Raw genomic sequence first — 14,288 nt, 5'->3', positions numbered from 1 at the left:
TTGATGTCGCTTCTACCGAGGGCCAGACGCAAAACTGATCAAAAAAAAAAAAAACTAAGCAAAGAAAATAGATAACTAAAATGAAGCAGTAACACACATGTAGTAGACACCGATAAAGATTTTCAGGTCTGAAAACAGCTTCAGATATGAAGGAGTCATCCTCTCCATTGTTGTCTATATATCAAAACTATTGATGAAGAATATTGTAACTGCTCTGAAATATCAGGTTTTTACTAATTCAGCAAAACCAATTCAGACTTTGGTAATTGGCTTTTCTCGCTCAGCATTGGATGAGAGGGCTGATGCCACAATGTCAATGTTCTCTTTCTACACTTGGACAGAAAGTGAATAAGTCCAAATTTGTGGAAACTGGATTTTTTCAAACTTGCAGTGATGCACCTTACGAACCAGTTGAGGCACTCAGGCTCTCTTTTGTTAAAGACGCACATGGACATATATGCACTCGCTTTCTGGGATTAAAAATACCTATTTGGCATCATTAAATCTTCAAAAGCCCAACATATGCATTGCATTAACATATATTTACATAAACATAGCACAATGTAAGTGAAGCATTTGTTATCTTTGCTCATTAGTGGGGACACTATAGACTGATTCATGGCCTGAAAAAAGGCACACAAACAGAATCCTGACTGGGAAACATGGGTGGTATGACTTTTCCGACCTGGAATAATGCTGTCATCAAATCCGCCTTCTGTGTTTATGAACTGAAATAGGAACAGCTTTTTTCCCCAGAAGTTTCACCCCCCCCACACACACACACCCCACAGAGAGAAGCTCCATCTTAAAACCCCTCTGTCTTATTCCAGTTATCACGGGAGAGATGTTTCAAAAGGCAATAATGAGATCGAGATCACTTGATTATTTTATTTCCCTCCCTTCAGGGGTTACAGAATGTTCCAGGATGTCACCACAGGCCAAGGAAAACACATTCAGCCAGAGATAATTCGTCTGAAAGAGTCTTCAGAGAGCTTGTAACCATGCACAAAGAAATTCCTGAAACGGAAATGCTCTGCAGGCAATTTTTACGCATGTTGTGGTGCGTCTGACTAACATGTGACTGCTGGCATCATCACAAAGACGTAAACAGCGCCACTGTCTCATGCTGTGTCTCAGGTGAGACGCTTAATGTCTGAGTGGCAATGTGAGCTAATGGAAGTGCGTTTCTTGCCCCGCAGTACATGAGTAACGTGGACTCGTGGTGCAAGGCGTGCGGCGAGGTGGATTTGCCCTCCGAGCTGCAAGACCTCGAAGACGCCATTCACCATCACCAAGGCCTGTATGAACACATCACTGCTGCCTATTCTGAGGTAACGTCACACTTTACACTTATGTGAATAGAAAGTCACCATGTGTCCATTGGATAGGGATGGTATCTGTTGTAACTTCTCTTTGTTGGTGGAGATATGATGTCTAAATTAAAAAAACATTGACAGCGTTACTTTACAGTGCAAGAGATAAACTTTTTTTTATTTCACAATTATTCCCTCATTTGCTTTATCAATTATCATTTTACTCACTTAGTCTCTACATTATATCATAGGGAATGTTCCTATGCATTCATCCCTTCAGTTTCCTGGATGCTTGTATTTGGATGTTTATGTTTGCAGGTCACATCAAATACCTACTTATACCCACCGGCCCCTGTGTGTTTGTGTAGTGGCTGTGAGTAAACAAAGCGTTCACTTTTCTAACCTCAGGTGAGCCAAGATGGCAAAGCGCTGTTGGACAAACTGCAGCGACCTTTGACCCCAGGCAGTGCTGATTCTCTGACTGCCTCGGCAAACTACTCAAAAGCGGTGCACCACGTCTTGGACATCATCCACGAGGTTCTTCACCACCAGAGACAGCTGGAAAACATCTGGCAGCACCGCAAAGTGCGGCTGCACCAACGTCTGCAGCTCTGCGTCTTTCAACAGGACGTCCAGCAGGTACACACACACACACACCCACACACACGTATATATCCACTATATATACTGTATACATATTTTTGTTTATATGCATACAGATGTTTGTTCAAACACGTGGTATTTCCAGGACCAAATTGATGCCAGGGTTTTTCAGTATAATATGAGAGGGTTAGACAGTAATTTGAAAATAGCAGGGTATCTTACTGGCTAGAGGGATTGTACGCCTAATAGAGGGTTTGATTCCAGCAGCAGCCGTGTTTTCTATCAAAATGTCCTTGAGCAAGTAGCTGGAACCTTTCGTCCTCACACATCATGTCCTCTGTGGAAAGGAATATTGGATTAAAGCTGAATCGAAATGTTCTCTGAAGAAAAACCTTTTCGAAAAACAAGAATAATGATCAAAATGATAATGTGACAGATCCATAACGTCCAAAAATCTCCGGCTTTACTGAAAATGTTGGCATGGCAACTGTTGCTATGGCAATGGAATTGGGTCATATGTCCATGCAGATGTCTTTTAACAGTGTGAAGGACATAGAGCAGGGAGAGTAGCACGAGAAGGAAAGCTCATCCCTACGCTTCGTATTATACCTGTCATTGTTTTAGTCATTCCACCTCTTTTACACACTATTAATTATCACCAGCACTTGACTGAACTACCACCTTACAGCGCCCCCCTGTGGTGGACTGTTTTTTGAATCGTCTGTCTAACTCTGTGGCCGTGCGTGCACAGGTGCTGGACTGGATAGAAAACCACGGCGAGGCCTTTCTCAGCAAACACACAGGTGTGGGAAAATCCCTGCACCGAGCACGAGCTTTACAGAAACGACATGAAGACTTCGAGGAAGTGGCACAGGTAGCCGAGTTCCGTTTCCCCTTCTTTCTCCTTCTGTCATTCTCTGTCAGCATCAAGCCGATGTGTCACTGCTGTAGCAATGGCAGGTAGTTTCCAGAATTGTATAATCACATTCTCAGGAAAACAACAGTACAATCTGCAGTCTGTACCCATTTCATCAATTCTCTTAGTCGCTGAGTAATGTTTTTACGCAAAACTTTTAAAAATCTCCTTGTACAACTGAAAAAGGTGAATATCACCCTTTTGATGTTCCACCTTAACATAACCAATTGTTTTCTTCAGCAGCACGCTCTTCTTTATCTCACCTTCACTCTCTCTCTCTCTCTCTCTCTCTCTCTCTCTCTCTCTCTCTCTCTCTCTCTCCCTCTCTCTCTCTCTCTCTCTCTATTTCCTCTCAGCTCTTATCTCTGCACAGTTCTTATATCTCCGACTATTATCAGTGTATACGTATTCTGCATGTCCTGTTGTTTTCTCCTTGCCTCTGCTCTGTCTCGCTCTTCTCATTTTCGAAAACATATTTAGTCCGTATCACATTGTCTTCCTGGCCTAATTCATCTCTCCTTCACTGTCCCCGTCCTCGGCCTAGAACACGTACACAAATGCCGACAAGCTACTGGAGGCGGCCGAGCAGCTGGCCCAGACGGGAGAGTGCGACCCAGAGGAGATATACCAGGCCGCCCACCAGCTAGAAGACAGAATCCAAGACTTTGTTCGCCGCGTGGAGCAGCGCAAAGTCCTGCTGGACATGTCTGTCGCCTTCCACACGCACGTCAAAGAGGTAGGCAGGGAGGATGACATAATACTGAAGTGGCTGGTGGGCTGTGTGTTTGTGTTCACCGTGCTCTGTGGGCAGGAGGGACATAATTACCAGAAAAAATATGTGAATATATGAAAACAAAAAAATGTCATCCAGTCACATAGAGACAGTTTTAAAGAAAGGCAGTTTATGATTAAATTCAGAATTGGGTTGAGATGAAGATCATTGTTAAGTGTGAGTAGCTTCAGTTAATCAAGAAGCGACGGAAACTGTGTGTAACTGATTGTTCATGTGTCATGGTGTGGTCACAGTGTGTGTATTTGTTCCTGTTCTGTGGCTTTGTACCTCTGAGAGGTGCAAAGCCTCAGTGCAACGACTTGCGTCTCAAACGCAAGTCGTCGCCTCAATGCAACGACTTGCGTTTGAAGTTTCTCTCTCCCCCCCCCCCCCCCCCCAAGCAGGATGTTTTCAACCCAATGTAAAACCCTGTGCTGTAGCTTAATCATATGAAATCGCTGAAAAAAACCCATACTGATGAGTGTCCTCCTGTAGCTCTGGACATGGCTGGAGGAGCTACAGAAGGAGCTGCTGGACGACGTCTACGCAGAGTCTGTGGAGGCCGTCCAAGATCTGATCAAACGCTTTGGCCAGCAGCAGAAGAGCACCCTGCAGTTTACCGTCAACGTCATCAAGGAGGGAGAGGACCTGATCCAGCAGCTCAGGTAGAGAAAAGCAAATGGCTGTCAAGTCTTCTCTGTACAGCAACAGTCTCTACTCTAAAACTAAACCGGATTTAAAACCCACAATACAGTTATACAGATTTCGAATAGGAAGCAAAACTAAAGCTGGTAAAACCACTGTGACACTGAACTGAAACAAGCCTCTGCTAAACTCGTAACAGTTGAATCTAGCTATTTATCTATTTAATATAGAGTACAATCCGAAAAGGGGGCCTCAATATTTCTTAAACTACTTTCTGCGAGAGAAGTCCATAGCAGTGACAAAAAAACAAACAAAGAAACAAACAAAAAAACATAGCTCCCTGTGAACCATTAAGTAACAGTGGAAATTTAAAATAAAAAAGTTTTACTTGCGTAATCGACTTTCTGTCTTAATTTTTATGTTAAATATAGCTTTACCAGGGTATTTTCGACACTTGAGAGATTGGGAATTAAAATTTCTGTAAATATGCAAACAGGGTAAACAATATGAATATATGCATGGGAATAGTTTGTCAGTATAATTATGAAAAGACAGTAATGAGATGCAGGAAGCCTAAAAAAGAAAGCTGAGAGGTTGGGAGGATGTGTTGGGAGAGGTGGATGCAGTTGACTCTCAATTCTATTTTACTCAGGATATTCCAGTCTCTCTTCATCGGGCCCTTTTTCTTGATCTCTCCCTTTCCTCTTTCTCTCCATCCCTCTTTCCCTGGTGTATTGGCTCCACAGTGAATTCTTACATAAATCCGCTTTTATAAGCATGTGTCTAATTGTATGGCTGTCCTACCAGGAGGCAACTGTAACTCTACACACCTACTGCTTTGCATGTGGGTTTGTGCACACATGCCTTCATGAATGTGCATGTGAGTGTGGGAGTGCATCTGTCACACTGATGACTCAAAGTCACTCAGGATGAATCTGACCTCCACTGTCTTTGCTCGCTTGTATTTTGCCTCTCATGAGCTCACTGGTGTCTGCGTGTGAGCATCATGCATGTGTACATCTGTCGGTTTGATGAATCAGTCAGGCGACCCGTTTCAGCCCCCCCCCCCCTCACTTTCCAGACTCCATCCAGACTCAGTGATTTAATTTCAATATTAGACACACCTCCGATATAATCAATACATAAGTGACTCGTTTCACTCCCCCCCCCCCCCCCCCCCCCTCATGCACATACTTTAACCCTTCGAGGCTCAGTGAGTAAGATCAATGTGCAGCTTTTAATTTCATTTAAATATTAGACACGCCTCCAAAATAATCAATAAGATGGATTTTCCTTTTTTAGTTTTCAACCGTTTCCAGATGTATCAATAATTCTGATTGTCTATAACCTATCATCATTTATATCATATATCTGGAAGAAAATATTTTGAATTGATAGTTGTGACTTAGTGTTGCTTGTTCAGGGGGTTTTAAGTGACTTAGTGACCAAGTAGGAAAACGTGTTATTTTTTTGTTTAATTTGTTTATTTAGCAAAATTCTTGTCAACATGTCATTTTTTTATTCTTCTAAATTATATATTTTTTATCATTATGGCTTATTGACTTGCATAACCTTTAACCGTAGAGCTTGGTGACATCAAGCAGTTGAAAACACAAGGAAATTACAAAATAGTTGGTACAAAATACCAACTTTTACATTGGTGGACCCATTCTAGTGAATTCAAAGACTTATAGAAGATTTAAGAAAAATCACAACATAAACATCCAGTCTACAATATATATATTTTTTAATTAAAAATTCAACCTTGATATTTCCACTATTTAATTGAGTCAACAACTTTTTCTACTCTGCAGGATTCCTATGTTTCTGCTAAATAAGCTGTTGCAGGTTGAGCTAAGCTGCAGCTTTAAGAGCAGCTACATCCACAAGGCATCATGCCCATCAGTGTCTTTATAGCTGTTTGTGCTCTGCTCTTCTCCTTCAGCTTAATGCTAAACTGTGTGTTTCTGTTCCAGGGACTCTGCCATCTCCAGCAACAAGACGCCCCACAACAGCTCCATCAACCACATTGAGAGCGTCCTGCAGCAGCTGGATGAGGCGCAGGCGCAGATGGAGGAACTCTTCCAGGAGAGGAAGATCAAACTGGAACTCTTCCTGCAGCTACGGATCTTTGAAAGGGATGCAATTGATGTGAGTCAGCTGATGATGAGGGGCGTGTCTCTGTGTTTTAACTGTATGTCTATTATGAGTGAGTTTTTGAAGGACTGGTTGTCGGAATAAAAAAATAAAAGAACAATTGAAATTAAGCAATATTTAAAAAAAGTAGAAACTACAATAAACGATCTTCTATTCAGACTTTCACACTTCTACTATTATCAGTGCATATTCAAGGTATGTGTGTGTGATGTCTGAAAATGGTTTGTGCTTCCCTCAGATCATCTCAGACCTGGAGTCCTGGAACGAGGAGCTGACGGGTCAAGTTAATGATTTTGACATCGAGGACCTGACGCTAGCCGAGCAGCGGCTGCAGCACCACGCCGACAAGGCTCTGACCATGAACAACCTCACCTTCGACGTCATCCACCAGGGGCAGGAGCTGCTGCAGTACGTCAATGAAGTCCAGGCCTCTGGTAAGTACACAGCTTTTTCATCAGTTGATACAGTCAGACAAACATGAACTCTGTTTTATATTTAGAAAGTGCTTTAAAAGTATTTTAGACTGTATTTACAAAATAAGGTTTTCAATTCAAAACAGTACGTGATTGACAGTGGTCAGAGCTCTCCACACTGATTTGTCTTTTATTCAGGCTATCTAAGGCGTAAAAGGACAAACTCTGATTACAGCCTTTACCGCATCAAGGTGGCCCCGCCTCCCCCCCCCCCCCTAGCAGCACCACTGCACTGAGGCGCATTATTCCTTAGCACAAGTGACTCTGCTCCTCTGATGCTTTCTAATCATCCCACTTAGAACTTATCTTTATAAAAAGCTTCTGAATTTATGTTCCTTGATAAACGGGGCGTCGCTACTTTTATCAAGGAAGTAGCAACAATGAAGTTAAAACACCATGTTGCTCAATAATCAAGGAATTTCCACAACTCTACCCATGGTACCCCTGAGTCTCACCACCAGCCAAAACAATTTTGTTTGGTAAATTCAGTTTTGTGAGCTGTTCTGCATCTGCCCTCTTGTGACACCGCTGTCGGAATCTACTATATCTCAAGTGCTGTAAAGTAGTTTGAGGTATGAAGTGAAGAGATGTTTGACTGCCATCTGCTCGCCACATCAGACATCAGTCATCATCCAGCTCAGGGTTTAAAGGATACAGCTCATGTTCACTGCTGCTGCAAACATTTCTCTGTTACTTTAGTTTAATTTTGATACTGTGTAGGTGTCGAGGATCAGATTGGGTCAGCGTTTGTGATGAGAGGCTCCCACTCACTAACCATAATAACTCACCTGTGGTCTTATGCTAATAGGTGCTCTCTAAAACCACATGAGGCACGATCACATCATGTCACATGTACTGAGGCATGCCAATAATATGATTCATAGAGCACGGCTCTGTCATGATGTCCATGCTGACAATACTGAGAGAGCCTTTCCCTATATCAAACAGCCAACTGCAGCTCTGCTTGTTGGTTTGTAACACACGCTGTTCAACTGGTTGTTTGTAGTGAAGCAGCAGGACTTTGTGATTTGATATCTGTACTTTATGTAGGTTTTAGCTGAGATGAGTCTAGGCATAAAATTATGTCAGACTCTGCTGGTTGGGCTGTGGGGGTTTTATGTCTACCGTTCAAATGTGGTGATGAAAAACAGGAGCCACATCCTGCGACTGTCAAATACAAGGCTATTCAATTACAAATTCAGTTTGGCCAGATTTTCAACCCGAGAAATTGAGCTGACCCACACAGTTTCATTGGCCGGTAAGAGGAAGGCGATGGCACATTTTCAAACCAACCCAACTGAATGTATTGGGAAATAAGTTATGTTTATTCATCACTCAAAATTTGGAATCAAAAACGATTTAAAAAAATGCTATAGCTGAACAGAATCTGAGATAGTAATACTTAATTCCACTTTTGAAATATATTTTTTTGACATTTTGGTAATATCTGACAAAAAGTGCATTAAAAAACAAAATAGTGCACAGTATTATCAATAAGTTGTTTCCCTTTTGAATTATCAATCATCTTTTGATCATATACCCAGGCACATCACATAGTGAATTTAACAGAATAAATACAGTAAGAACTATCAAGGCTATCAAAGCTATCAGTGCACAAACCTATAACAAGTGATAAGAGTGACTAACACACATGAATACAGTTGTAGTACTGATTAGGCATGGCTTTGTAACACATCCCACATTATGGTGATTTGTAGACTACTGTCACCCTGCTGAGTTTCTCAGTGGGAGAAGTGGATTTTTTTGTTCTGCACAAGAGCAGTGGCTGTTGTTTCGTCAGATGTCAATGAGGTCCTAAGGCTTTGGTGAAGAGTGCTGTCAGTCAGGGAGCAACGAGAGCTGCTTCTTATTGAGTTATTGCGTGGAAAGCTTGATTCATGTGTATGTTGATCCAAACATACTGAGCACTGTGATTGCTACTTTCTTAACGTTAGTGAACTGGTGTACGTTGACATCAACCCAAAGCTTCGCGGGCCTGTTAGTGCGAAGCTCCTGTCCCATGGTAACGGATGATTACATGTCAACAAGTTTGAGTACGAGTTTCCACTCGTCGATGGAAGGGAGCTGTTCCTTTGCTCTGGGGTATGAGTCCCCTTCTGTTGAAACCGTGAACTCTGGCAAAACCCATCACCTCTGTGGGCAGAGCAAGTCCATCCAATTGACCAGCAAAGTTCTCATTCACCCTCGCAATGAAATCTGTGATTTGTGCCGGGCATGTTGCATTCACGGTGTGTACTTTTGTAGGAATTTAGGAATTTATGCTCTCTGTTTTTCCACTGGCTGGGCCACTCAGTGGTCTCCTCTGGGCCGCATGTGGCCTGCGGGCCGTCATTTGAATAGGCCTGGTCGAATACATGAATTAACATGCCTGACAATAGACTTACAAAACAAATCTTTGCTTAAATAATTGTCCATTGGCAAGTAAGCTTGCAGATTTGCCCTCTAAAATGTATTGAAGCAATATAACAAGATGTGGCAGGAAGGCTGAGGTTCGACAGAACTTCAGCTCACATTCATATAAGTCTGTCCCATGTGTGGATATAGAAGTAACATCCCCATGTGTTCTCCCTCCAGGTGTGGAGCTGCTGTGTGACCGGGATGTCGACATGGCCACAAGGGTTCAGGACTTGCTGGAGTTCCTCCATGAGAAACAGCAAGAGCTGGACTTGGCAGCTGAGCAGCACCGCAGGCACCTGGAGCAATGTGTCCAGCTGAGACACCTGCAGGCTGAAGTCAAACAGGTAGGGCAACAAGGCGCCACCTGCAGGCTGAGATTTCACAACCACAGTGTACCAGCATACATGCAAGATCCCAGAGATTTCTGAGCCCTGATTACAGTTTTCCATTTTTTTGTCCAGGTTCTGGGTTGGATCCGTAATGGTGAGTCAATGCTGAACGCTGGTTTGATAACAGCCAGCTCCTTGCAGGAAGCGGAACAACTGCAGAGGGAACATGAACAGTTCCAACACGCTATTGAGGTGATTTGGTCTTATCAGTTTCTCCGTTTACTGTCCAGTCTGTACCTAGTTTTTTGGGGGGTAATTCTAACATCTTTCTTTTGTCCTCTCTTCAGAAAACTCACCAGAGTGCTCTGCAGGTTCAGCAGAAGGCAGAGGCTCTGCTCCAGGCCAACCACTACGACATGGACCTGATCAGAGACTGTGCAGAGAGTGTGGCCTCCCACTGGCAGCAGCTCATGCTGAAGATGGAGGACAGACTCAAGCTAGTCAACGCCTCCGTGGCCTTCTACAAGACCTCTGAACAGGTAGGGGACCAGTTTCAATGTGACTTTCTGTCCCCGAAAAATGGCATAAAAGACAGAAATCAGTATGTTCTCCAGACATCTGACTGAGAGTGTTTCTCCTGTCAGGTGTGCAGTGTGTTGGAGAGCCTGGAGCAGGAGTATAAGCGAGAAGAGGACTGGTGCGGAGGAGCCGACAAACTGGGACCAAACTGTGAAACGGACCACGTCACCCCCATGATCAGTAAACACCTGGAGCAGAAGGAAGCTTTCCTCAAGGTAACAAACACAAAAAGTCAGGCTCAAACCAGTGCACGGTTTCAAGATACCTGTTAAATTTCAGTTGGTGTTATTCTTTCCCATCAGGCGTGCACTCTGGCCAGAAGAAATGCAGATGTCTTCCTCAAGTACATGCACAGGAACAGTGTCAACATGCCCGGGATGCTGAGCCATGTCAAAGCACCAGAACAACAGGTTAAAAGTGAGTGTCAGAGAACACATTTCACATTACCTGCAGGGGTAACCCCTCAACACAGGGATCTAGTTAAAAGTCGAGGGTAGTATTTCAAACACTTTTTATATTATTTGTTGGAATAATTCCCCAAAAACCCTCTATCAATATAGCTGTCTGAATTTTTTTCTAACAACCTAGTGTACAGTATGTGACCTGCTTGCCTGAGCGCACTCTGCCCGGCCTTTCAACGAACATAACAGGGTCTTCAGCTGGAGAGACCTAAACTTCTGAGGCAGATACAATAGCCAGACGTTAGCGAGCAAGTCACAGAAAAGTAATCTCGTCACAGTTTTCAGTCTTTGATCAGGGGACCGATCGGCGGGCCTGGGATTTATCCGTTGCATTTTTTCAAAGGTTAGCCTGCTCTTTTAAGTGTTGCAGACTTACCAACCTTAGCTTAACAAATAAAGAAATAACTGGAAGTATTAAATTAACAGTTTAATTAGTAAGCTCCAATTGTGGTTAAATGCTTGAACTAAGCACACATAATGTGTATGTAGTTAAAACATTTGAATCCTGCTTCTGCCACATCAGGTATTAGTAACACAAACACACTGACGGGGCAGGTGTATGAATTGTATCCGTTTTAACTTTAAAGTGAAATAACTCTAGTATATAATCAGCTTCATTCATGATTTTTCTTTTTTTTTTCCATCAAGATCCATGATTTATTCCCTGATACATTATGTTGAAGAAGTGGTACTTTAATTATTTGAAAGGGATGTCGGGCCATACCTGTCAGGCTAGGAGCCCAAAAATATGATAGAGATGCACCGAAAGTGATATGGGTGCTTATGAATGACATTAAAGACTCATGTCCGTGTTTCTGTTGGTTTCAGACATCCTCAATGAGCTGCTGCAGAGAGAGAATCGTGTTCTCCACTTTTGGACCATGAGGAAGCGCCGGCTGGACCAGTGTCAGCAGTATGTGGTGTTTGAACGCAGCGCCAAACAGGTGAGAGAGACAGTCGTGAGCACACAGTCCACTTTAAGTTGCAACAGATCTAATTTACTGACGAGACAGGAAGACACACTGCTCTCTGTTGTCATGTAATTAACTGTTTGCTTTGTGTGTCTAATTCAGGCTCTGGAGTGGATTCACGACACTGGGGAGTTTTACCTGTCCACACACACCTCCACTGGCTCAAGTATCCACCACACACAGGAACTGCTGAAGGAGCATGAGGACTTCCACATCACAGCCAAGGTTGGCTGCAAACACACACACAGACACAAACACACACAATAGACATGGTCACCAATATTTCAATATTAACCAGATAAAGATAAAGAAAATAGTCTGAATAAACAGAAATATGAATGGAATAATCTAGCAACTCACTTAAAAGACCCTAATCAAAAGTATTATTCTGATTAAGTTCAATAGGTAGAATATTAATTATTTCCATTATGTAAACTATGCGTGTTGGTGTGTGTATGCCTGGGAGTGCATCTAAAACCCTCTTTCCTTTTCTTCAGCAAACTAAGGAACGTGTGAAGCTGCTGATCCAGCTGGCTGATGGCTTCTGCGAGAAAGGCCACAGTCATGCTGGAGAGATTCAGAAATGGGTGACGGCTGTGGACAAGCGCTACAGAGACTTCTCCCTGCGTATGGACAAGTACCGCTGCAGCCTGGAGAAAGCCCTGGGCATCTCGTCGGACTCTAACAAGGCGGTAAGTGGTCATGTGTGTTTTCAGGTGTGCGACACCAGCCAGGTCACATTCTGATCTTCTTAGTTTGTCTCTTTAAAATCCTTTAATCTTGAACTTAATCTCTGTCTGTGTCAGAGTAAGGATCTCCAGTTGGACATCATCCCCGCCACGGCTCCAGGGTCAGAGGTCAAGCTGAGGGATGCCGCTCATGAGCTAAATGAGGAGAAGCGCAAGTCGGCCCGCAGAAAGGAGTATGTCCTCAATTCCTGTTCATTTCAAAGTTTCAGATATCAGAATTACAGAATAAATGTTCAAAACTGCTTTAAACCAACTTCCTCAGCAGATTAAAAGATGATCCAGGTTGAGCTTAATAAAAGTGGAGGATTTCAAAAGTTCCTTTCTGAGCAGCACATGCTAATCCTACATATTTAACAGTAAATTATTCAGTTACACAGCGAGTTTCCTCTTCTTTGACCGAAGTAGGAACAGTTGAGTAGTTCTTAAAATCTTCTCAGGCTGATTCATTGTAGTCTTCAGTGTCTTTGTCAACAGCCACGTCAGCACTGAACTCCGACTTCTCAATAGTTGTAAGTGGTTCTGAATAAGAGTGAGTGCGTTCAGTGTACACCATACATAATGGATTTATGTGATTTAAACTTCCTCCTCTGCTTTGCTGTGTCAGCTGCAGACGCAACAGTCGTGCTCTGCTGGAGAACCAAGCAGTCGACGTTCAGTGCACAGGAAATGGAGACTGTCATTTTATATAAGCAGCACAAATCATGAGCATGATATCACTCATTTGTGGCTGGTTTATGGCCACATTTTATGGCCTGTAAGTCTTTCATTATTCATTAGAGTAATTGAAGGAGGCAGACGGGCTGGAAGGGAGCCACTGACATGGTGATTTATCTCAGGGGGGACGAGGACAGTGTGACAATTTGTAATTTGTGCATGTGTGTCTTTTGGTGTGTCCAGGTTCATCATGGCGGAGCTGATTCAGACAGAAAAGGCCTACGTACGAGACCTGCGGGAGTGCATGGATGTGAGTGCAGCATCACAACTGAGTTGTGCAACCACATTTTACACATAATCTGAAAATGTTTTGTGAGCGGTTGTGGCTCCGGGGGTAAAGTGGGTCGTCCACTAGTCAGGTGGCCAGTGGCTCGTTCCCCAGCTCCTCCATAAGGTGTGGCGAAGTGCCTTTGGTTAAGACATTAAACACTAAATTGCCCTTACGGCTGTGCTAGCAGTGAGTGACTGAAGTGTGAGAAAGTGCTGCACATAGATGTACTCTATGAATATATGAGTAAATGGCAAATCTTTACAGTAAATCACTTCATCAAGACTGGAAAATGTACTGTTTTTGGTTCATGATTTTAATATATTTTCTTAACCTGGTCTCCATGTAGACCTACTTGTGGGAGATGACCAGTGGAGTTGAAGAAATTCCTCCAGGAATCATCAACAAGGAACACATCATCTTTGGAAACATGCAGGACCTCTATGAATTTCACCATAAGTAAGAAACTGTTTTGGAGTCATGCTGTGTAAAGTTAATATTTGCAGCAGGATTCAAACCTAACCCTATCCCTAACCATGATGCAAATCAAACCTGTATTTAAACAATATAACTCAAAATTGTAAAAAAAAAGTTTAGTATCTTTCAGCTTAAGTGTAAAGTGCTTTTGCAGTTTTGCATCTTTCATTCTCATTGTTTGTTTTTTAGCATCTTTCTTAAAGAGCTGGAGAAATATGAGCAGCTTCCAGAGGATGTTGGCCATTGCTTTGTCACATGGGTATGTATCATTAGTTCAATAACAATTTCTTTTGTATGCTCAATCCTGTTTGTTCATTTTCACCCCTGCCATTCAATAAAATACCTTGTATCTTGGGGTGGCTGTGGCTCAGGTGATAGAGCGGGTCGTCCACTAGTGGGAGTTCAATCAATTTGTTGATTAAAACATGTTACAGTCAGTTTCT

The 14,288-nt window shown here is 42.8% G+C and overlaps 1 protein-coding gene across 4 annotated transcripts in view; it reads left to right on the top strand.

Annotated features, from left to right (window-relative positions):
* LOC133972125 (triple functional domain protein-like) overlaps nucleotides 1–14,288 on the top strand; it is a 75,871-nt gene that overhangs the window by 41,064 nt on the left and 20,519 nt on the right. For all 4 annotated transcript variants that reach the window (XR_009924432.1, XM_062409370.1, XM_062409369.1 and 1 more), the window contains exons 11-29: nucleotides 1,200–1,331; nucleotides 1,722–1,952; nucleotides 2,668–2,790; nucleotides 3,377–3,568; nucleotides 4,100–4,269; nucleotides 6,226–6,400; nucleotides 6,645–6,840; nucleotides 9,475–9,641; nucleotides 9,759–9,878; nucleotides 9,974–10,165; nucleotides 10,271–10,420; nucleotides 10,508–10,622; nucleotides 11,495–11,610; nucleotides 11,740–11,862; nucleotides 12,135–12,329; nucleotides 12,444–12,559; nucleotides 13,284–13,350; nucleotides 13,718–13,827; nucleotides 14,035–14,104. Coding sequence is in view for 3 of the 4 variants with exons in the window: in XM_062409370.1 (XP_062265354.1) it covers nucleotides 1,200–1,331; nucleotides 1,722–1,952; nucleotides 2,668–2,790; nucleotides 3,377–3,568; nucleotides 4,100–4,269; nucleotides 6,226–6,400; nucleotides 6,645–6,840; nucleotides 9,475–9,641; nucleotides 9,759–9,878; nucleotides 9,974–10,165; nucleotides 10,271–10,420; nucleotides 10,508–10,622; nucleotides 11,495–11,610; nucleotides 11,740–11,862; nucleotides 12,135–12,329; nucleotides 12,444–12,559; nucleotides 13,284–13,350; nucleotides 13,718–13,827; nucleotides 14,035–14,104 (2,760 nt within the window). In the remaining variant the exon portion in view is untranslated. The remainder of the gene's footprint in view (nucleotides 1–1,199; nucleotides 1,332–1,721; nucleotides 1,953–2,667; nucleotides 2,791–3,376; nucleotides 3,569–4,099; nucleotides 4,270–6,225; nucleotides 6,401–6,644; nucleotides 6,841–9,474; nucleotides 9,642–9,758; nucleotides 9,879–9,973; nucleotides 10,166–10,270; nucleotides 10,421–10,507; nucleotides 10,623–11,494; nucleotides 11,611–11,739; nucleotides 11,863–12,134; nucleotides 12,330–12,443; nucleotides 12,560–13,283; nucleotides 13,351–13,717; nucleotides 13,828–14,034; nucleotides 14,105–14,288) is intronic.

Source organism: Platichthys flesus, chromosome 17 (genome assembly GCF_949316205.1).
Source record: "Platichthys flesus chromosome 17, fPlaFle2.1, whole genome shotgun sequence".
NCBI classification, from domain to species: Eukaryota; Metazoa; Chordata; class Actinopteri; order Pleuronectiformes; family Pleuronectidae; genus Platichthys; species Platichthys flesus.
Note: the sequence above shows the minus strand (reverse complement) of the source record. Positions and strands in the feature narration are given on the sequence as shown.